The sequence below is a fragment of the Arvicola amphibius genome, chromosome 5 (genome assembly GCF_903992535.2).
Source record: "Arvicola amphibius chromosome 5, mArvAmp1.2, whole genome shotgun sequence".
NCBI lineage: Eukaryota > Metazoa > Chordata > Mammalia > Rodentia > Cricetidae > Arvicola > Arvicola amphibius.
In genome coordinates, this window is record NC_052051.1 from 140192168 (window position 1) to 140214938 (window position 22771).

Genomic DNA, 22771 nt, shown 5'->3' on the forward strand with positions numbered 1-22771 from the left:
CCCCTATATTCCCACACCACCCACCGTGACTGAACACTTAACAATGGACTTACAGACATTTCCTCAATTTAATTGTCAAGATAATTCTATAAAGCTCTTCATTTTGCTACATTTATTTGTTTGTTTGCTTGGCATGCGGGTTTGAACTTAGGGCCCTGTGCTTGCTAGGCATACGTCATGCCACACTCATCTTTTTACTTTTTATTTTGAGCAGGGTTCATTAACTTGCCTAGGTTGGCCTTGAACTCGACCTATAGCCCAGGTAGGCCTTGAATTTTTTTCTACTTAGTATTTTTTCTTTTTCTAAAATTTTATTTTATTGAAATAGCTTTTTTACCCCCCCATTTATTTTACATAGTGGCCGCAGTTTCCCCTCCCTCCTCTCCTCAGGCCTTCAGTTTTTAGCACTCCTCCTACATCAGTCTGCATTTGAGAGATAAAGATATAAGGTACTGACTGAGTCACAGTTCTGGGTCCCAGAACACCAGCAGACAGCACGCGGAGCTAGAGAGTCCAGAAGCGCCGGCTCCCATCTGTTTCTTATTCAGACAAAGCAGCACTGAAAGCAAATCCTAAGCTCGCCTTCAATGCACGCATTTATCAGCGTATTTGTATCCTGACGCCAGAACACTGTCTGCATGCAGCCCTGTGTACATTCTTGGACCTTTGTTACTGCTCATCCTGCTGGGCAGCTTGGCAAAGGGCACTAGCGTATCTCTTTGTACATGTGCTGAGCTGGATTTTAATGCAGAGTTATCTGAAGTGAATTTCCTTTGCAGGGATTCATACAAGACAGGAGGAAGGCTGCCGATACGTTCAAATGACACCGGAGCAATAGCCGTGAAGTTTGTCCCTGGGGAGGACAATGTGTGGAACGGGCTGTGACGGGGCTTTGCTTGGAGGACCCGGAAAGACAGGAAGAGGACATGAGCTCAGCGAAAAGTCACAGCAGGATTTGCACTGTCTAATCTTAGAAATAATCCTAGTGGCTGGGTACCACAGACAGTACATAGTGATTTTCTTTTGGCTGTAGCAAAACATCTAGCAAAATCAACTTAAGGAAGGAAGCAAAGGCTTGAGAGTGTAGTCTGTCACAGTGGTAAAGACACGGTGTCAGAGGTATGAGGCAGCTAGTCACGTTGTGTCTGAAGCTAGAAAATAGATGAGTCCTGGTGTTAGCCGGCTTCCTTCTTTCTATTGAGAACTCTATGCCCTAGAATGACGATACAACACTCATCCCCAGTGGGTCTTTCCCCATCAGTGAAGTCTCTCTGTGAAAACCCCCTACAGATACATCCTGAAGTGTGTCTCCCGGATGATTCCAAATCCTGACAAGTTGACAGTCACAGTTAATTATCACAGCCGGTTTGAGCAACTCTAAGCAAGCCAGAAGCCCAAATTGTATCTAGTGTTCCCATGAAAGGGGGCACAGATTGTTTCCTACTGGGGCGAAGAACACAGAGGGCTGCGAAGCTGGATCTGAAAATTGAGACACTGAGTATCTTGAATGAGGTGGAACCAGAGAATGAGTGAACAACCATGAAAAACGAATAAGAAACTGGTTTGGAAGTGCCCAGGGTAGTGACTGGGATAGAGTGGGTGCTTAAGAAATACCCATTGGGCTGGAGAGATGGCTCAGTGGTTAAGAGCATTGCCTGCTCTTCCAAAGGTCCTGAGTTCAATTCCCAGCAACCACATGGTAGCTCATAACCATCTATAATAAGGTCTGGTGCCCTCTTCTGGCCTGCAGGCATACACATAGACAGAATATTGTATACAGAATATTGTATACATAATAAATAAATATTAAAGAAATACCCATTTACCTGCCTTGTCTCAGGCACTGCTATCCAGTTATTGGAAATGGGGAGACAGAACAATAAGGCTGGCTATATCACAGGATCACACAACAGCAAAAGAAGCCTAGGCGTGCTAAACATGTATGATATGAGAGCGAAGCAGCAACAAGGAGTGTCACATGAGGCTTTACAAGACACTGGTGACAACGCCCAGTGCGACTGTATGCGATTTCTTCCAGTTTCAGACAACCACATCACCCTCTTGTGCTGTGAAGTAGGTACATTGCCTATTTGTATCCCCATATTATCTCCTTGAAAAGGCCAGGGATTTTTCTAGACATTCTTGGTTTTTTTCAGTCCATCACTGCAGTGCTTGGAATAGCACTCTCCATATCTGTATTTTTACTTTATGCATACGTCTACCCTATTTAGATACATGCCTTAGCGGATAAGATGAGGACAGTTCAAGGACAAGTACAAACAGAGGGGTCGGTGCGCATCACGTGGTCTCTTCCTGATCTGGAGCACTGGACAAATTAGCCAGCATTTTACAGTCACGCTTGTTTCTGGCTATTGTATAGCTGTTTCCTCTAAGATAAAACCTTCTCTGAGAAAAACTGATTAAGACACGGGGTATTCTGAAGGGAGGTGGAGCATTCCAGTTGCAAGGTCTCAGGAAAGAAACAACTGAAAGTTTCAGAGAGGCTCTAAACCAGTGTGGTTCTCAGCCTTCCTAACGCTGTGACCCTTTAATACATTCCTTATGTTGTGGTGACCCCCAACTATAAAATTATTTTTATTGCTACTCCATAACTGTAATTTTTCTGCTGTGATGAATTGTAACGTAAACACCTGATAAGCGACTCCCAATGGGGTTGTGACCCACAGGTTGAGAATCACTTTAGAGTCTAAACCAACCAGGTTTAGAAAGGTCCCCCTTTCTCCCAAACAGCAAGAACTGTTGAGTGACAGTCTCAGACCAGCTGGGCTGTCTGCAAAGTGGTACAGCGAGCTACCTAATGGACACAAGTGTGGAGTACATGTTACCTGATGTCCACAGGTGTGGAGCACATGCTACCTGATGTCCACAGGTGTGGTGCACATGTTACCTGATGTCCACAGGTGTGGAGCACATGCTACCTGATGCTCACAGGTGTGGAGTACATGCTACCTGATGTCCACAGGTGTGGAGCACATGCTACCTGATGCTCACAGGTGTGGAGCACATGCTACCTGATGCTCACAGGTGTGGAGTACATGCTACCTGATGCTCACATGTGTAGAGCACATGCTACCTGATGTCCACAGGTGTGGAGCACATGCTACCTGATGCTCACAGGTGTGGAGCACATGCTACCTGATGCTCACAGGTGTGGAGCACATGCTACCTGATGTCCACAGGTGTGGAGCACATGCTACCTGATGCTCACAGGTATGGAGCACATGCTACCTGATGTCCACAGGTGTGGAGCACATGCTACCTGATGCTCACAGGTATGGAGCACATGCTACCTGATGCTCATAGGTGTGGAGCACATGCTACCTGATGTCCACAGGTGTGGAGCACATGCTACCTGATGCTCACAGGTGTGGAGTACATGCCACCTGATGCTCACAGGTGTGGAGTACATGCTACCTGATGTTCACAGGTGTGGAGCACATGCTACCTGATGCTCACAGGTGTGGAGCACATGCTACCTGATGCTCACAGGTGTGGAGTACATGCTACCTGATGTTCGCAGGTGTGGAGTACATGCTACCTGATGCTCACAGGTGTGGAGTACATGCTACCTGATGCCCACAGATACACAGTTTCACTCCACAAAGGACCATCAAGACATCAAGACATGGCGATGTTAACCAGGAGCACTTCACTGAACTTCATGTCCGATCTAAACAATGAGTGCAAGAGTGGGTCACCATAAAAAAACACCATGCTGATTTTACAGGAGACAATCTCCCAGGGAAGAAAGAAGATTGTGAGTCTTAAAAACTACCCATCCTTGATTCCTGACCTATTTGACTCTTAGTAAAGTGTAGATCCGTTCTGAAGAGCATTGGGGACTATGCACATCGGTTGAAGTAAATCTACTTCATCTTCATCCTGACTGCACTGGACGGAAATGCCAGGCCCAGTCTCTGTCCTCCCTCTTGCATATGGTCAACTCTGACAAACCCACTAATGACCAGGTTATATCGGCATTACATAGTCAAGTAGCCCATTCAGTGTGCTCAAAAGAGCACAGACATAACCAAGCGTGTGGCTGAATGGGCAATTCACACTGAATAGGGCAAATATTTGGATTCAAGTATAGGTCAGCAGCGACCAATTGAAATATTGATAAAAGCAGCCTGTGGGAACCAACTGCACATAAAAGAGAGAAAAGGGGAGAGAAAAAAAGGAGGTTCTCCAGGGGCAAGGCAGGGCACAAGACCACAGGGGGTGGTTTGTCTGTTCCCTGAGGAGGGAGGTGGCTTAGCTGGGGAGCTAGCAAAGCCAGCGGATTGCTGGCCATTGTAGCGACAGAAAACTGTGTGCTCAAACTGTATTGTGCTGTTTCAAAGTGGAATTCATCATTTATCGCAAGAGCGCTGCGAAATTTTCTAACAGGAGCCCCCTTGTCTGATCCACCAAACATTATTTAAAAAGAGAACGAGGCTCAAGTCTGTGTGTGGTTTCTTCATACTGACCTATTCAGCCACTAGTTCTTACCAAAGTTAGCGGATTTTTGTTTTGTTTTGTTTTTGGCTCAAAATCATGCCTCCCGGTCCCAGGACTGACAGTTTGGGGTAACACCTTTCGCTGGAGCCCCTGACATCCGCTCACCCATGACAATGATGCTTAGCAAATCCAGACGTCTGTCGCCCAGAGTAAATGTCTGCCGTGCTCACAGCCTGTTTAGAATCCCCGGCTTCATGGGTGAGCTCTAACGAAAGCATCCATTTGGCGTGTGTGAGCATTAACCTGGCTCAACACACTCAGCCACTCCTGATCCTCAAAGGACTGAAACTACCTTATCCTGAATACTCAGCTTCTTCAGAATTTCCTCCTCATTGTGCTCCCGAAACCTTCCTGCAGGTCTAGCCTATGCCACTGAACTTTCCTTGAACAATCTTCAATGAAGAGTGGAGAGAAGGCAATGTGCTCCTGTCCCCCATTACCCTCTGGCTCCCTGCACTGTGCCTTGGGGTGGCATTCAAAGCCTGGGTAACTGTGCAGTGGTAGAAGGCATCTGGTACCTGGCTTCTCTGCTTGGACAAGAGGGCTTGACCCAGGTCTTCAAATCTGAGAACTGTAACGGGTTGCAGAGAAGGATGGAGAAGTAGCTTTCCGAGCTTGTTTGCCTCCTCATGGAATAAGTTAAGAAAAATGAGCTTTGGCTTTGAGCTATGTTTGAAGTTGATGTTGAGTGTGAAAACAGTACAAGCCACGTGGGATACACAAGCAACCTCGCTTCCATAGCCTGTGTAAGAATTTTTCCTGGAAATACAAAATTGATCAAGAATGTTTTTTATTGCTTTTATTGTTTATATTGAGCTATACATCCCCCCCCCCCGTTCCCTTCCAAGAATGTTTATTGAACCTGGAGTTTCAACCCTGTTGGTGAAGACAATTGATGTTTAAAGCAAAGAGCTGCTGGAGGATGAGCAGACCTTTTGGCTGTTGTTGTTGTTGTTGTTAACACTTTAAAGGGCACCCAAGTGAGACCGTGAAGTGAGGCTCATGTGAACTGTGGTGAGCTGGTGTGCAGATCTGTAGGTGAATACCATCGGCAAGGCTGCCAACTGGTGTATAACCGGTGGTTATACGTTACCTGCAGTTTGTAGGATGCAAAGTATATAAAGTAATTTGTGTGTGGTAGACTATTATTTTAAGGTGTGTTACTTTTGTTTGTGCTCTGGGACATTTGTTTAATGATGCAAAGATGTGTTTGATTGAATAAAATTCACCTGTGGTCAGGAGGCTGAGTCAGCAACTGGCTGACAGGAAGTGGTCAGGAGGAGCCAGGTGGAGAAGGGCTTTTAAGGAGGGGCAAGGAGAAACACGAGGGTTTCAGGAGAAACACGAGAAACGAGAGGAGGTGAGCTGCTTGCTATTCAGCCTCTCTGAGAAGCAGGATTCCACCTCAACCTTTGAACCTTGAGTTCTTTAGAGGGACAGAGATTTAGGTAAGTTCCTTTTGTAGCTTTGAAAGAGTTGGTGCCTGAGGGAACAGAATTCCTTCAGCCTGTGGCTCTTGCTGCATAACCGCTGCTGGTAGTGGTGGATTCTGGATTCGCAGGGGCTAATAGGACAGTCATGGCTTAAAAGTCAGCAACAATTAAAAAAGAGGACAGCAATGGTGTGTTATTAAAGTTTTGATTTAATATGGTATCAACATACTTGGCGATGAGAGTGGAGATTATAAAGGGTGCAGAGCTTTTCAAGAGGATGGGCCCATGAGCGGTGCTTAGTGAGGCCCATGGGCCATAATGACCCGATGTCCTGGTTATTTTATCAACTTGGCATAAGCTAGAGTCACCTGGGAAGAGGGAACCTCATCTGAGAAAAATGCCTTATATAGGCAAGTCTGGGGGGGGGGATTTTCTTGATTAATAATGATGTGGGAGCCTCCAGTCCCCTGGGAATGGAGCCACCTCTGGGCAGGTAGCCCTGAGTACCATAAGAAAGCAGGCTGAGCAAGCCATGACATACACTTGGTTCCTGTCCCGCGTTCCCTTCATGATGGACTGAAACTGTAAGGTGAAAGAAACTCTTTATTCCCCGTTGCCTTTGGTTACAGCAATAGAAGCCTAACATACACACCTGATCTCATGGGGACCTGAGTAGAGCAGGATGTGCGAGCTTTACACCAGGCTAAGGAAGGTGAGAAGAACGCAGATCCAACCGTTGTTAGTCAGTAGGGAGGCACTGGGGAGTGAGGAGTGTGTGTCTCTCTTTCCCCACGTTACTATCAGGGAATAGATGGTACCCGAGGACAAAAGGTGTATCCTGGGAAAGAGAAGGCAGAAAGTTCCACATCACTGTTAGATGACACGGGTGGCTGGCATCCATGTCAGAGGGATGCATACACAGGCTGCCAGTGGGGGGTGCTGCTGAGAAGGGCGTATCTCCAAGGTTTGGGTCTGAGAGGGCAAACAAGATGGAAGTGGAATGGGGGACACAGGCTGATCAAAGGTCTAGAAGCAGAGGAACGGGCAGGAGTGAAAATAACATCCCATCCCATCAATCAGAACTGAGGATTCATTCCACCTGGTTTCCCTTAGAGATTCATCCCAAACATTGTTGCCTCCTGAACAAGCAGAGACTTAAAAGGAGTGCGTAGCTGTTAGAAATGACAGCCAAATAGTGCAGATTAAATGAGGTGTATAGGATAAGTGTTAAAATGTTTCAGAGAGAGGGGGGGAGGGAAGAGAAAGGGAGGGGAGAAGAGAGAGAGAGAGAGAGAGAGAGAGAGAGAGAGAGAGAGAGAGAGAGAGAGAGAGAGAGAGAGAACACGGGGAAATAGGTGAAACCCAGTCTGTGTAAAAGGACACTTTTCTAAGCTGGCTGATGTGAGTATAGGGTTTCTGTACCTGCTGTGGGGTCAGCTTTGTAGTTAATGACACGATGTCTGAGAAAACCAGGTAACAAGAAGGAAAAATGTATTTTGGCTGCAAATCTCAGTTCATATTCACTTGGCCTCATTGCCCTTGGACCAGGACAAGACAGTGCATTGTAGTGGAAGCTTGTGGTGGAGATAAACTCCTTAGCCAATGGTGGTTGAGAAGAAGAAAGAGCAGAGGAGGAGGAGGAGACAGGAGGGAGGAAGAAGCCAGGCTCAAGGGCATGCCAGCGACTTGGCTTTAAAGGTTGGCACCACCTACTAATAGTGTCACAGGCCCGCAATGCATACTTGCATACTTTAGTATTTGGACACTTTAGGGCTGTTTAAGATCTAAATTATAATACTCAAGTTTCTACTTTTGTGCATGCTTCATGGTGCTTATGAAAAAATTTAAAGAAACCACACATGGGACTGGAAAGGTGGCTTCGTGATTAAGAGAATTACTGTTCTTATAGAGGACCAGAATTTGGTTCCTGGCACCTACATTTGGCATCTCAGAACTGCCTGTGTCCCCCAGAGGACCCAATGGTCTTTTCTAGCCTCCATGGGCACCTGCACACACATGACCTACACACAAGCCCTCACATAAACAGAAATAAATCTTAAGAACTAAAGAACCCACCAATGTATCTATCGTTTGTTTAATAATCTAAAATCTTGAGAGCAATTTTGTTTTCCGCCGTTATCATCTCAGGATAGTGTTGTTCAAAAGTTGTTTCTATTACCATTAACAGGAAGGCTCTCCATCCCAGACTGCCTCCTCCTACCTAGAATTGCTAGGGAAGGATAAAAAACTTGCTTCAGCAAGGCTACAGGCAGTTTTGATCCTTGATAAGGTTTAAAAGCCATGCTCAAGGGAGATGTAGTGTGGTACCCAGGGAGCACTCCAGAGGCCCAGACAAGAGAATGGAAGCTGCAAACACTCATCACCACTGACAAAACAAACTTATCGTCTGCCTTCAAACACAGCACGTGTTGAACACTTTAGTTTGTGCTGGTGTTTCTTTCTGAAGTTCCCAGAGGGGCTGCCTAGTCTGAGGATTTGAGGTGTCCTCTGATGTTGCTATTGGAGCCATACTCTATCCTGTTAATCTCCTCCTCCTCCTCCTCCTCCTCCTCCTCCTCCTCCTCCTCCCCCTCCTTCTCCCCCTCCTCCGCTTCCTCCAAAGTGGAAAGTCCTTATGTTCCACACACCAGTAGCAGCATAAGCCCCAGTAAAAAGCACGAGTTGCTGTCACCTGTGTATGAGTTAAGTCTATCAACTCAGCGGAGTTCAGGAGACAGGTCTTGGCACGCCAGGGAGTGTTTCTAGTGAGGTTTAATTGAGGATGGAAGGCCCACCCTAAGCCTAAATGTACGCTGGACTTCCAAACTGATCGAAAATGGAAACGCAGCAGGAAAACTCAGTGGCCACCGGCATTCCTGACTCTGCTCCCGACGCCAGGAGCCTCAGGATGCTGCCAGCACACTGAAGCTGATCACACGAGTATGCCACCTGTCTCATAAATATTCAGAAATGCTTAAAAAAAATCTGCAACCCAGAACCCCTGTGCTACTCTGCCTTCGGAGGCAGCCCATGCCAATCTCTTTGGAACTTTTTGTTTTGCTGAACAAACTTCTGCTGAGTCTGCGTTTCTTGGCTGAATTCTTGCCTCTGAGAACAAGCTCTTGAAAGAACCTTGTCTAACAAATAAAAAACAGCTGTGATGTGAAGCAGACCACAGCTGAATGTTCCCTGGCACCTTTGGTGGAGGGCACCTAGGAGACAGAGTTGGTCGTCTTTAGAGAGGAGGTGGTTGAGTAATTGAAAAGCTATCAAATCACAGACTTTTAAAGAAGCAAGCATTCTCACCTTGATATAAATGTCTCTTCACACCCACTGGAAAAGACAGGCCTATGGCCTTTGCACGTAGTCAATCCATCATGAGCTCTTCCTGTTTTATTCTTTTGTATAGGCTGCATTTAATATTTTTAAACCACTGACAATCCTTTAAAGTCGATTTAGATCTCTAGTAGCTGCTCACTAGCCTTAGTAATCCGCACACGCATTCTGTACAGTAAAAAATGCATATGTGTACTTATACAGGCTTGTCAAACATAGATATCAGTCAAAGTAGGCTGTCTTGGATTTAACAAGGTTGTAAACCCATTCTTAGCAAATGTTTGTTGAACAAAAGCACCGAGTCCTAATCCTACACTGGCCGCCATCCCAGGAGGCAGTATTCCCCAGTATTATCACACACATATCAGGGGTGAAGCTGCTGGGCAATCGCAAATGCCTTTTAAGGTCATCTTCAGAGAGGAGTAGATTGAGTAACTGAAAGCCTATCAAATCCTAGACTTTTAAAGAAGTCAGTGTTCTCACTTTGCTATAAATGTCTCAACACCAACTTTAAGATACAGTCCTGTTGTCTTTGTGATCAATCCATAATAAGCTCTTTATTTTGTTTTTTTGTGTAAGCCATATTTCATATTTTTAAGTCACTAAAAATTGCTTACAGTTGTTTTCTTTAAAACACCAGAGACATTGTAATTCAGCAAAACAGTAGAATTTATCAAATGTTATTTTTCTCCAGATATTTCTAGTAATCTTGGTCACCTCTGGTTGGATGAAGTTATGCTTTTGCGACTGCTTGTTTATATAACACGCCTCTTCAAAGTATTCAACTTGGTGAGCACAGACAGAAAAGAATTACTTTAGTGAACTTGCTTTTCTAGCCCTGGTCAATGTTTAGCTCTGTAATTACACTCTGACTTGGGACCCCGCCAGCATTCTCTGATGGTGTTGGCTGTCCCAGCTCCTTCTCGCATTTCCCTCATGCCCTTTCCGTTAGTATCTTTGTGCCTTGACTTCAGCTTCCACCGGCTTCAGGGAAGACCTCCAGCTAGCACAGTGCACAATGCAGTGATCAGGAAAGCAATCCCCTATGCTCACCTCATCTTGAGGTGAGAATACATATTACACACAGCCTGCAAGACCCCTGCTTTCCTTTTTAGCAGCTGGAACTCTTAGTAGAGAGGAGGCAGGAACCTCTCAGGAGACGAGTTTTGTTTGCTTTAGGAATCTCCCTGTGTTGCTCAGGCTGGCCTTAGATTGCTGGACGCAAACAATGTTCTTACCTCGGCACAATCCCAATTGCATTGGCCAGCATTTTCCAGCAGAATAGTTCTGTAATTGCTCTTCCTCCTCCTCCTCATCACCACCAGCATCATCACCTTCATCTCTGTACAGGTGTGGGTGGACTCGTTATGGAAGGTACATTGAGATCAGGGAATAACTATGGAGCCAGTTCCCTCCTTCTGGCTTTACAGTTCTGAGGACTGAACTCAGGCTGCAAGGTTCATGCAGCAAATGCCTTTGCCTGCTCAACATCACTCCAGCCCCCAATTATTTTTATGTGTGTATTACTAAGTCAGGAAACTGGACTCATGTCTTTGCTCAATTAACTTCTATTAATATGAAATATGACAATCCCATTACAGAAAGTGCAAAATAGAAGGAATAAATAGGAATCTTGTTAATTAAAGCGTTGTTTTGATGATAGAATTTGTGAATTAAAAAAAAAACCCTTAATGATACACAAAGCAAAGAAGATAGGAGTTAAGTGTCAAGTCACTAGAACATCCTGTATGGGGAGCCTACTCAGCAGCCCGTGGAGCCCCCGGCTGCTAAATAGCCCCATTAAACAGGGCTAGCCTCACCTTCGAATGGAGCTCTGCCTTAGGCCTGGCGCCCGGACCTTTTGGTATCCTGTCCAGAAGGACTGCGGCAGAGGAACCTGGTGTCTGTTTCTGCTTGCATTTCTTTGGCCCGTCCCGGTGAGTGGCAGTATTGTTCAGTGTGACAATTGCCTTGTCACACGGTAATCTAGGGCAAGCCACCAGCAAGTCTGGTGCCAGGTAGGCAGAGGTTTTGGCAACATACACTTAGAGGCGTTTTAGATATTACCGGGAGCACCTAGTTCTTTGACTTCTGGAAAGCAGCTAAAGGGGTGGAGTCTGCAAGCCCGCTCTGACGAGCCACGCCGGTGCTTTTCTGTAGTAGGAGTTCTTACTGCCTCCTGGTGGTTGATCAGAAAAAGACAGCTGGAAGGAGAAGGTGAGAGGGCAAGAGAACTTCATAATCACCGGGGGAGCATAGGACTTAACCGTTTATACATAAACACAACTTTAAACAAAACAAACACAGCCAGGCGGTGGTGGCGCGTGCCTTTAATCCCAGTACTTGGGAGGCAGAGTCCGGCATATTTCTGTGAGTTCAAGGCCAGCCTGGTCGACAAGAGCTAGTTCCAGGACAGGCTCCAAAGCTACAGAGAAACCCTGTCTCAAAACGAAAGAAAGAAAGAGACAGAGAGAGAGACAGAGAGAGAGACAGAGAGACAGAGAGAGAGACAGAGAGAGAGAGAGAGAGACAGAGAGAGACAGACAGACAGACAAAACAAAAACCACTTAAATCTATAGTAGAAATAAATAAATGAATAAATAAATGAATGAATAAGTAAATAAATAATGGGTTATAGTCACCTATACAGTATGGCTAGTGAGATCTGAGTCACTAATAGTTACTGTTTATGGCCAGCATGATCAGTCTGCCAGCTGGGCTTCACAGATGCTGTCTACAGCGGTAGGTGAAGCTTTTTTTTTTTTTTCTTTTTTTAAACCACTCTTAAGTGGCTGCCTTCTACCAGGAAGGCCACCTTCCAAGGCTAACCTTACAGGACAAACAGGTTTATCTTGAACTAAAGAGTCTGAGGACTGCCACTTGCAGGAGTGACTCACCTGCTCCACCTGCTGTGTCTGCTAGGAAGTGCAAGAGACCCCCGAGAAAAGGACCGAAGGCTTCTTGCTTACTGCATTATGACTCAGAGGGATGTGCGTGAGGAAACTATTATCCTTGTTTCAGATGAGGAATCTTGAACTTCGAGGTTGTGTTACTTGGCTCAAGTTTATATAGCACTGTAACACTACACTATAGCGGGAAAAGCTAATGCTGAGTACATTCTATATCAAGCAAGCAATTTCTCTTTTGGTCTTAGTGCATCTAGCCCGTTAAAGTAGATGCTATCCTGAGTTTCAGAAACGTGGGACTTAAAGCTCAGAGACCATAAGTGTCTTTTCTGTGGCCCAAGTTACTCACTGGCTGAGTTCTATCTTTTCCTTAAGTTTGGCCCTGAAGGTGGACACAAGGATTTAAAGTAATATCACACTTGTAAACAGAGCCCAGTAGCAAGTCTAGATGAACTGCCTTGCTCATTGTTTTCCAATGAGCAGATGCATGCTTCTTTCTAGCAAATCTGGATGGGAAACTGTGTGCACACGCCTGCGTGCGTGCGTGTGTGTGTGTGTGTGTGTGTGTCAAACTGAGCTTTGTAAAGAATTCAGGAATCTCATGTTTGCAAAACTCTATCATAAACTGTGTTGTTACAGAGAAGATAAAAAAAAACTGTAGTGCTTTTTTTGGTAAAAAATGGATTTAATGCTTAGAGCTTGTTTGCAGTTAAGATAATCTTTACATTCATATTACTATAAAAATAAAAAGATAAGAATAAACCATTTGACCAAGTTCCCAGGGCTTCCCTCTACCCTACCTAACATATGTCCCCGAGGTAGATGCCACACATCTGTCTACACTACGCTATTCTTTGTGCACTCACTATCCTATCTGGAGAATGTGTTCCTGTATTATGGGGTACCTTTGCCTGAAGAATGTGAAGTCCTCAAATTGCTTTCCACGTCTCCCCACTCAACAATATGATGTAGAGTTCTTAATTAAGATATCTTCTTCCCTGCACCCCTATGTAGAGTTCTTTACACACCAGAGAAGACAGGTAGGTCTGCTTTGTTTATTTAAAACATTTTTATGGAATAGGTTGATCATATTTTCATGCTCATTTCCCACCAATAGACATTTGGTTTGCTTTTTGTATCTACTTCTATAAACACCACCACATTGAACATTTTTGGGCTGTGCCTGAACGCATGTAAGATTCTCAAGGATGACAGGGCACGGAACTGCTAGGCTATAGAGAACGCATAGCACAATTACTGACAGCCAAATTGCCTCCAAAGTGCAGGACCTGACCAGCAACTCTGCCCTTCCTATCGCCTCTGCCAAGGCTCGTTACCATCACTTTTAAATCTTGGGTTTCTTTTGGGTGAGATTATCTCAGTGTTTGACCCTGACTCTTTGTGAGTCTGAGTAACTCGTCTTGTAGTCCCCAGTCACCCTTGTCCTAAATGTCCCCTTAGCTCCTTATTCTATAAACCTGTCCTCCTGTTTGCTAGTGTATGGGAATGCTTTCATTGCATGACATTATGGATTTACTTTTTTTGTACGTGTGTGTGTGTGTGTGTTGGAACTATTTGGGAAGGAATAGGAGATGTGGTCTTATGGAAGGAAGTGTGTCACTAGGAGCAGTCTTTGTGGCATCATGAGGTTCATGCCATTGCCAGGGTACCTTCTCTGATTCTTGTTTGTGTGTGGAGAGCTCTCAACTGTTACTCCAGCACCATGCCCGCCTGTCTGCTGCCATGCTCCCCACCATGATGGCAATGACCTCCTCTATTCCTCTGAAACTGTAAGCCCCCGAAATACTTCCTTTTATAAGTTGTCTTGGTTATAGGATTTAACACAGCAATAGAAAAGTAACTAATACAGACGTGGGCACTAGACAGGCCTATTGCTGTGACAGGGAAAGAATGTGGATGGCTTTGTGACTTAGAGAAGCAGTCGGATACTGTAAGCAGCGCTTAAGGAAACCTCCCAGTGGGAGCTTGGAGGAGAGTCATGTAGAAAGTAACAAGGACTGTGGAGGTCCAGCTCAACGTGCTTCAGAGGGGAGCCAGGACTTCACCAGAAAGGCCCTTAGGTGACACTTTGTCAAAGAACCTGGCTGCCTTCTGCCCTTGTCCCAAGAATTTGCCTGAGGCTACACTGAAAAGCAAAGGACTAATTCTTTGGATGAGCGGATTTCAAGACAGCCTAATACTGACTCTGTTGTGTGCTTATTGGTAATCACTCTTATGTAGTTCTATAATTTTAAAAAGTGTTGCAGAAAGAAATTCAAAATGTACAGTTTAAAGAGAAAAAGAGCAAAGCTTGTTCTGAAAGAGATAAGGAGATGAGGGACAGGCCAGATTTTTTCCTGGAGTAAAGAAAGGGGTACCGCTGGAGCAAGACTCTGTGCAGCTAAGCTTCCAACTAGTAAAATGACTAAGGGATTTTTGCCCCTAGAAAGCAGTAACAGGAAAAGCTGCTGCAGCGTGGCTCCGGAGGTCCAGTGTCCATCCCAAGCACACAGCCAAACTTCTCAGTCTCGTCCATGTGGTCCTGGCTTTAGACTCATGAAAGGTACATGAGTAAAGGGGTTATGGAGTCTGCCACTGAGCCCAGGCAATGTATGGCAAGGCAGTCTCTTCATGAAGGTCCTGGGAGAACAAGAGGCCCTGAGGAGAATTGCATGAAGCTATAAAAGTGTAGCCTGTGCTATGTTGGAGACCCCAAGATATTAGAGGTGCCAGGGGCATGGGATGTCTGGAACTGGGAGCTGCAGAGAGGCGGAGAACCAGCCCAAGAGAGAGAAGGGTGTTATAGACAGCAAGGCAGGAGAGGCGGAGTCATCTAAGCTCTGACAGATGGAGCTACAGGGTCTGAAGTTTCCTGCAGGGTTTCAGTTTTGCTTTGGTGTAGAATTTCCTGCTATTCTCCTCTTTCCTCCCTTCTGGGCTAGTAATATAAATTCTGATTCATTGTTTGTTGGAAGTATGCAATTTACTTTTTGATTTTACAGGAGGTTACAATTAAGAGATAGCCTTAAGTCTCAGGAGAGACTTTGAGCATTGGAATTGTATACAGTGTTGAGACTGGATGCCTATGGAGACTTTTGAAGCTGGACTTAGATGAATTTTACATTATGATGTGAACCTAAGCATATGGGGTTCAGGGAGTGGAATGTGGTGCTTGATGAGAATGTTTCCCATAGGCTCATGATTTCAAATACTTGGCCCCCAGTTGGTAGACTTATTTGGGGAAGGAGGTGTGGCCTTGTTGGAGGAGGTGTATTACTAGGGTGGGCTTGGAGGCTTCAAAAGCCCACACCATTCTCTGTGTGCTCTTCACATCCTGTTTGGAGATCAGGATATGACCTCTTACCTGCTGCTTCAGCACCACGCCCACCTGACTGACTAGGCCATGGCCCTCACCATAATGGTGATAGACTTCTATCTCTCAGGAACGGGAAGCTCCAATGAAACGCTTCCTTCTAGAAATTGCTTTGGTCCTAGTGCTTTATCACAGCAATAGAAAAGTAACTAAAACACACACCCTCAACCCCATAAATAAGTTAAAATTTCTTTTCATATTTATGCCTAATCCAATTGGATTCTAACTGAATTAGTGGCAGAAATTGAAGACCAAACTTGATTTTTTCCAAATGAAAGGCTGTACTTTAATAGCATTTATTAACATCCTCTACTATAAATATGACACTCACTAAAATTTTGTATACACTAATATATATATGTATGTATGTATATCCATTCAGATACCCATTCTGTTTTTTCACTATACTTGTTAGTATAAAATATGACGGCTATGGTGCTTTCTAATGTTTGTATTAGTGGTTGATAGAAAATAAATTTTGTTCCCAAAATTGACATGGTTAATTTTATGCAATTATTCTCTTGTTTGGAATTTTAGGGTAAGTGTGTGACGTTCCGGGAGAACGTACACCATTGCATCTTTGTATTGGAGGTCTTGGCATTTGTTGTCCCTTGTCTGGTTTTGAAAATGCTCACCAGGATATGTTTAGATTTTCTGCGAGAAGGCACGGTCTTTCTCTGGATCTTCTGTCCTGCTTGTTGCTACAGTGCACACGGTCCTTCAAACATGATTTTCTGATTACTTGCGTCTGGAGATGAGTGTTCTGTTTTTGCCTCATGCCCCTTAGTTGCGACCCTATTATCGTTGTTTTGCTTAGATTTCTTTCTGTCGTGATTTCTTGGATTTAAAAGAAAAAGCAAGCCAGATCATTGTGTGTTATGCACGTTATGTGTTTGAGGGTCCTGTCTATTCTTCCCTATGTCTGTGTCTTTTGCTTGTATGTGCATGCCTGTGCATTTGTGTGTTTTATGGACACAGGTGCACGTGTGGGGATGGGGGACAATCTCAAGTCTCACTCCTCTGGTACTTTCTGCCTTTTCAGATAGCTTTTCTTGTTGGCTTGGAAACTGACCACGTATCCTAAACAAACTGGTCCCTGAGGCTTCAGAGAGCTGCCTGCCTCTGCCTGTCATCCTGCTAATGTGTGTCGTCAAACCTGGCTTTTCACGTGGGTTCTGGGGACAGGAACAAGGGCCTGAATGTTTGCAAGGCAAGGGTTTTACTGACCGAATGATCTCCCCAACCATTTATTTGTGCCTTTAGAGACAGTATTGTTCAATTTTTATAAAGGGCCATAATATGTGTGAGCGTGAGTGCATGCATGTGTGTGTGTGTACGTGCGTGCACACTTTATTTTCAGCATCTTATCTAAGGAACTTTGATAGCCATCATCTGTAACTAATTTAGGAAAATTCTCTGCCATTCTCCAGGGGTCATCACCACTTTGAGTGCATCCATCCTGAACTGCAGTCAGTGTTTCATACATAGTTCACCCCATATTATCCCATACATCTCTTCCTTTATATTTTCTTAATTTGTATCTGTCTTTAGTTTGCCTAGTTTTCTTCAAATTTCTCCTAGTTTACCTTTCCTGCTGTAGCGTACTGGTTGCCTGAGTCACCTATCTCATTCAAAAAATGATATATTTTTTTTCCATCACAGTGATCCAAGTCCTCTTCTAACTCTGCCAGGCCAAGCTTAGGTCTTTTACGTTCAGCCTCATGGTTTTAGTGGCTTTTCTTAACTCATGTTAAATGTACCTATTTATATATACATAAACAGATCTGTTTAACATGCACACACACACACACACACACACGCATACGCACGCACGCACGCACGCACATTGCATGTAAAATCCTGCATCTGTTTTCTTTGCAGTTCTGCTTCAGCATTCCCCTCTTTCCATGGACTTCTTCTGGGCTCCTGTGAGTTCTATGATTTTTATCAGAGGCTCATGTTTCCTGGAAATTTACCTGGGAGACTTTTCCTTGAGGCCTGGGTTGAAAACAGAGTCTATTTATCAGGAGGGATTTGTTTACCCCTACCAGGTACCTAGAAACAAGATCGGTTGTGGGTCACATGAAAGGTGACGAGCCCTTCAACATGTTTAGGCCACAGAAGTAGCTTGAAGCGGGCTGGTGTTGGCACTGCCCCATGGGCACCCAGTCCTCTGTGGCTGTTTTCTTCTAGCTCACCCTCTGAGTGTGTGGTATTTTGGGTAGATGGCCAGACTTTGGACCTGGGCCCAATCCCGTGTCCTCACCTGTATTGTTTGTAGGACTACACAGTTCTGGAGGCTAAAATTCAATACAAAGATGTTGGTGAGACTGAGCCCTTCTGAAGCTGTGATGAAGAATCTGGAAGTTGCTGGTGTCTCTGGTGTCCCCTGTTGTATAGAAACTGACCGTGGTTTCAATCCAGTCTCTCTGTGGTGTGCATGCATGCATGCGTGCATACGAGTTTGTGTGCGTGTGTATCCATGTCTAAATTTTCCTCTTTGTAAGTACATCAAATCACACTGGCTCTGGACCTATTCTGTGACCTCACTCTGACATCTACAATGGCCCTATTTCCAAATAATGTCACATTCTGATGGAGCAGGGGCTATAATTTTAATGCATAAATGTCACGGGAATGCTATCCAAACAACCACGCTGCTGTTTGGCTGTTGACTTTGTTTGCAGTATCCATATGCATGGTCTATTGAGATGGAGGTTCCAGGTGACAAGGGACCAGCAGAGGCTTGAGGGAAATGTCACTCAAATATAGGCTTACCCTTCTGAGTTTGTCATTTTTGTATCTAAATTATCCCCTTAGTGTTCCACAAGTCAACCATGTGACTAAAAAGACATTTGAAAAGTTTTAATCCATCTTCAGGTTCACAAAAGGAATATTTTCATAATGTGAATATTTATTTCACATTAGCTCTGGAAATGGGAACCTCTTTGGTGCAGAACAAATGCAGAAGTCCTGAATAATTTCTCCCTGAAAAGAAAAGAATTTCAAATCACCCATTTACCATGACCAACATTTTTCAATAAACCTTCCAAATAGTCTTGCATTTGAAATAATATGAAAGATAGGAAAATGTAGAAAAAATCTTGTAGGAATTTGATGTTTAGAAAAAGGAAATATTTATTGGTATTGTGCATGTTGCTTGGACTGGTGAGATGTTAATATGAATTTGGAACCATTTGTGATAGTCTTCTTTGCTTATATGCATTCAAAAAAATTGTTGTAAATCTGCCAGTAATTCCATCCAGCAGCAACCTGCAGGTCTAGACCAGGAAAACACTGTTCACTCAGTGGACCTGAAAAAGTAGGCCCATTTGCTTAGATTTTCAAGCTGCAAAATTCCCAGATATACTCTGTGATTGCTTCTGTTGAGATAACGGTTTCTCAAAAATTCATTTTTCAAATTCTAGGAAGGAGATTCACTGAACCATGCCTAGTTTGAAATTCTGATTTTAGTCTTTCCCACCAACTTCCTTCCCAACCATTTAACAAACCCGGAGTACCTTCCGCGAGCGCCTCTCTCCCCTCCCAGCTCCACTGCCCATTTCTCCAGGTCTTCCTTGGGGCTGCGGCAGAACCTCATATTACACCCTGAAGGCATCTTCCCTTTTCATCCGCACCTCTCTATCAGCTCCACTTGGAACCGGCTAGAACTGCTTCTTAGTGACTCGTCTTCTCCTGCCCTCCCCATACCACAGTCAAAGAGAAGACCACTATGAAAAGAAATACATTGCCCATTTATTATTTGCATTCACAGTTGAATACAGGTGCCCTCAGAATGCAGTCTCTTGGGGAGGGGGGAATGCAGCTCAGTCGGTAGAGTGCTTAACTGACAAGCAGGATCCTTGAGTTCAGTTCCCATCACTGCACAGACTAGTTGTGGTGGTGGACACTTGCAATCCCATCAACCGGAGATGGAGAAAGGATCAGAAGTTCAAAGTCATCTTTGGCTATGTAGTCAGTTCAAGTCCAGCCTGGACTACATTCAAGCCTGTCTCAAAGATAGATGCAAAACAAAGCAAAGGAGGCTCCTGGAATAAAATGCAAAATATCCCAGCTCAACAGGGCCCAGTCTCAGACTCTAGGGACAGAGTCGGCACTAAACACCTCTCGCTGATGCACACTGTGTGTATATGTGTACACCTATTTACTTGTGTGTGTACTGGTGTGTACAAGTGTGTGTACTAACATGTGTGCTCCATCCAGGTTCTCCTAGTGGAGCCAGCAAACGTCAGAGTCTCTTCTCCAAATGCAGGCCCTAAGGAAAGCATAATCTTGAGAAGCAAGCATGTAAACATAGAAGTTTGAACATTTAACTGCCCACTGCTTTGAGATTAGCATTTGCAGTAGGAAGAAAAGCTAACCTAAAAGCCAGTGGCTGTCAGAGCTACCCAATGCCATGGCTAAAGAAAGTAATCAGCTTCCCCCACTTTTTGAAGCGTGCTAAATGGCAAAGAGGAGGGGAGATTGAATGACTGCTTTCTCCATGAAAATGAGTCACTGGATGGTCCATCCTGGAACTGTGACTGGGTTTCTAATTGAGACCAGGGAATCTGCTAATCTTCACTGGCCCGCTGAGAGTTTTACCAGATTTCAATCAGGGTTGATTGCACATTACACAACCCTCAACACATCAATAATTTCAGTGGCTGAAAGTAAGGAAATTCCTTCTTTTCTCCCATAAGGCTAGAGGCAGCCAGTCTCGATGATGGAATGGCTCTATTGTCCCCCAAGGACTCTGCTTGCCTCTCCTCTGTCATCCTCAGTGGGCAGCCCATGGCAAAGATGATTGCTTTAGTTCTCAATATGACATCCAAGTATAAGTTAGCAGAAGGGATGGCTTCGGGGGCCAGCTTCCTTTGAGGACACATTCTGTCTCGTTAAACAGCGTTCGCTGAGGAGTAGATAGTCATATGACCTCCATCAGTTGCAGGGGAGGCTGAAGAGGGAGTCTGTTTTGGATGGCCATGAGCCCTACTAAATCCAGGAGTGTTTTGTTGCTGTGTTTCCCTGAGGGAGAGAGTTGGGCACCGTTAGCAGACCCACCTCAGTCCAACTCTGCAGCCTATCAGTCATGCATACATCATTCCTCTCTGGCTGCCATCATACAACTTTGAAAGGCATTTGTGGGTATTCCCCTTTTCACTCATGTGCACATGGCAAGGAAGATGTCACAATGGGCTCTGCTTCTTCAGACGACTGTGAGAAAATACTATGAAATGGGAGGCTTATACGTAGCAGGAATTTCTCAAGTTCCAGAGGTTGGATTTGAAGATAAAGCCAGGGGCAGGTTCAATGCCTGATGAGGACTCACTCCCTGGGACACAGATGGAGCCCCCTTTTGTGTCTGCTGTAGTGTAGGGGCTAACTTTCTGGAGTTTCTTTCATAAGACCACGAATCCCACGTATGAGAACCTGGTCCTCATGATATAATCACATCTCAAAAGCCTTACTCGTAATTCCAGCACATGGGAGTTAGGATTTTAGTTCATTGTCACATGATGTGTGTCAATATATGCACAATATTGTTTGATATAGATTTATATCTCTTCCATTTACCCCATAAGAGTAAATATTATACTTTTACTTCTTAAGGGGAAAGAATGCAGGGTCTTGCTATGTAACCCAGGCTGGCTTTGAACTTGTGATACTCCTATCCCAACTTTCTGAGTGTTGGGATTACAGGTATATAGCTCAGGGATTATATTATTAAAAATAGCTATTGCAAAATGAAGAAGGACAGAAAGATCGCTAAGAGGCAGGGGATCATGGAGTTTGCTGTGAGATTGTGTTTCCTCCTAGGAATATCAGAAACTATAGCCACAAAGGCTCATCAACACGATTGCCCAAACAAGGAGGATGCCAATGAACATGCCAAAATGGATGGAGGAAAGCCCATGAGGTTTCAACCCTACACAAAGAAATATAGGCAGATGAATTAAGGTGGTAGCGGATGTGTGGTTCTCCCCAGGGAAGAACATACCAATTGGTTGTTCAATGTCAAATAGTCAGCTATGGAAACATACATACATGAAACACTGTGTGAACTCAACATGTTGTATTTAGGAATATATGTATGAATGTGTATATAATACACACACACACACACACAATAACAATTTGAAAAGAGGCCATGAGTGGGGCAGGGTATCTGGGTGGGTTTGGAGGGCAGAAAGGAGGGGAAGAAGCTCTAATTTAAAAAAAAATCTCAGAAAAGGGAAAAATCAAAAATAGTAAAACCACATAAAGTGTTTTAATGGGCCAAGTATGGGTACTCAAGCCTATAATACCAGCCCTTGAGATGGGTCAGAAGTTCAAGGTCATCCTCATTTGTGTAGTGAATTTGAGACCAGCCTGGGACACATGAGACCATATCTTACCCTCCCCAGCCCTGGAAAAACAAAGTGTCTTAATTGTATCTGAGACTGTTCTCCACAAACTCACAGGTCAGAATTTCACAAACCCAGACCAAAAAATAATCATTTTTTTCTTCCCATTCTTCCATCCAACCCCCAAGTGAGTCACCACAATCAAAAGCAACCATGGAAATATTTAGACATATCCCCTAGGCTAACTTTACAGTTAATCATTAGCCCGAGGTCAGAGGCTGTGAATTTTTGCAGACAGATCTTTCCACATGTGATTCTCCTTTGTTTTGAAGGCAGACGATTCTGGGTTTGGCTTTGCCATTTGTCACTGGTGCAGGTCTCTGCCAGGTCTAGATTTCCTCTTCACATTCCCCTAGTTCACATTAATCATGGAGTACCAGATCCATTCCAGCATAGGTTACCCATACACAGAGATGGCAGAGCTCTGAGGAACAGTGCTAAGGGCAACAAGATGGTACCTGTCAATCAGATGACCTTGGGACAGCCCTGGGTGTTCTGATCCACAACTTCATGGGTTTTGTTTGGGTTGTGGTTGGACAAAAGGATGAAATAAAACAAGATGACTCAAACCCATGCACAAGGAAAGGCAGTTAAAACCCAAGGGGGACTCTAAGGTGGACTCAAAAGTACTAATTAAAGCAGGTCTTTCATTTCTAGTTGGCTTCTTTAAAAGTCTAATTGGGGCCAAAACCAGGCTGAGCTGTGTTGGAAGCCCTCTCTCGTTTCGGTTTCTGAATCCTTTGATACTCATTTCTACCTTGTTACCTTTGTTACCTCAATTCTGTAATCTGAAAA

General features: G+C 44.4%; 1 protein-coding gene across 2 annotated transcripts; it reads right to left on the minus strand.

The window, feature by feature from the left end:
• Positions 1 to 269: 269 nt before the first annotated feature.
• Positions 270 to 11358, minus strand: LOC121677185. 2 transcript variants are annotated; one of them, XM_042055096.1, is made up of 5 exons: positions 11111 to 11358; positions 10529 to 10632; positions 9261 to 9458; positions 5040 to 5280; positions 270 to 905 (listed from the first exon to the last, which is right to left on the minus strand). In XM_042055096.1, exons 3-5 carry the CDS (start codon positions 9368 to 9370, stop codon positions 585 to 587), a joined length of 672 nt encoding a protein of 223 aa, XP_041911030.1. In that variant the 5' UTR covers positions 9371 to 9458; positions 10529 to 10632; positions 11111 to 11358; the 3' UTR covers positions 270 to 584. The 2 variants fall into 2 exon arrangements, with proteins under 2 accessions (XP_041911030.1, XP_041911031.1); XM_042055097.1 differs by lacking the exon at positions 9261 to 9458.
• Positions 11359 to 22771: the final 11413 nt, after the last annotated feature.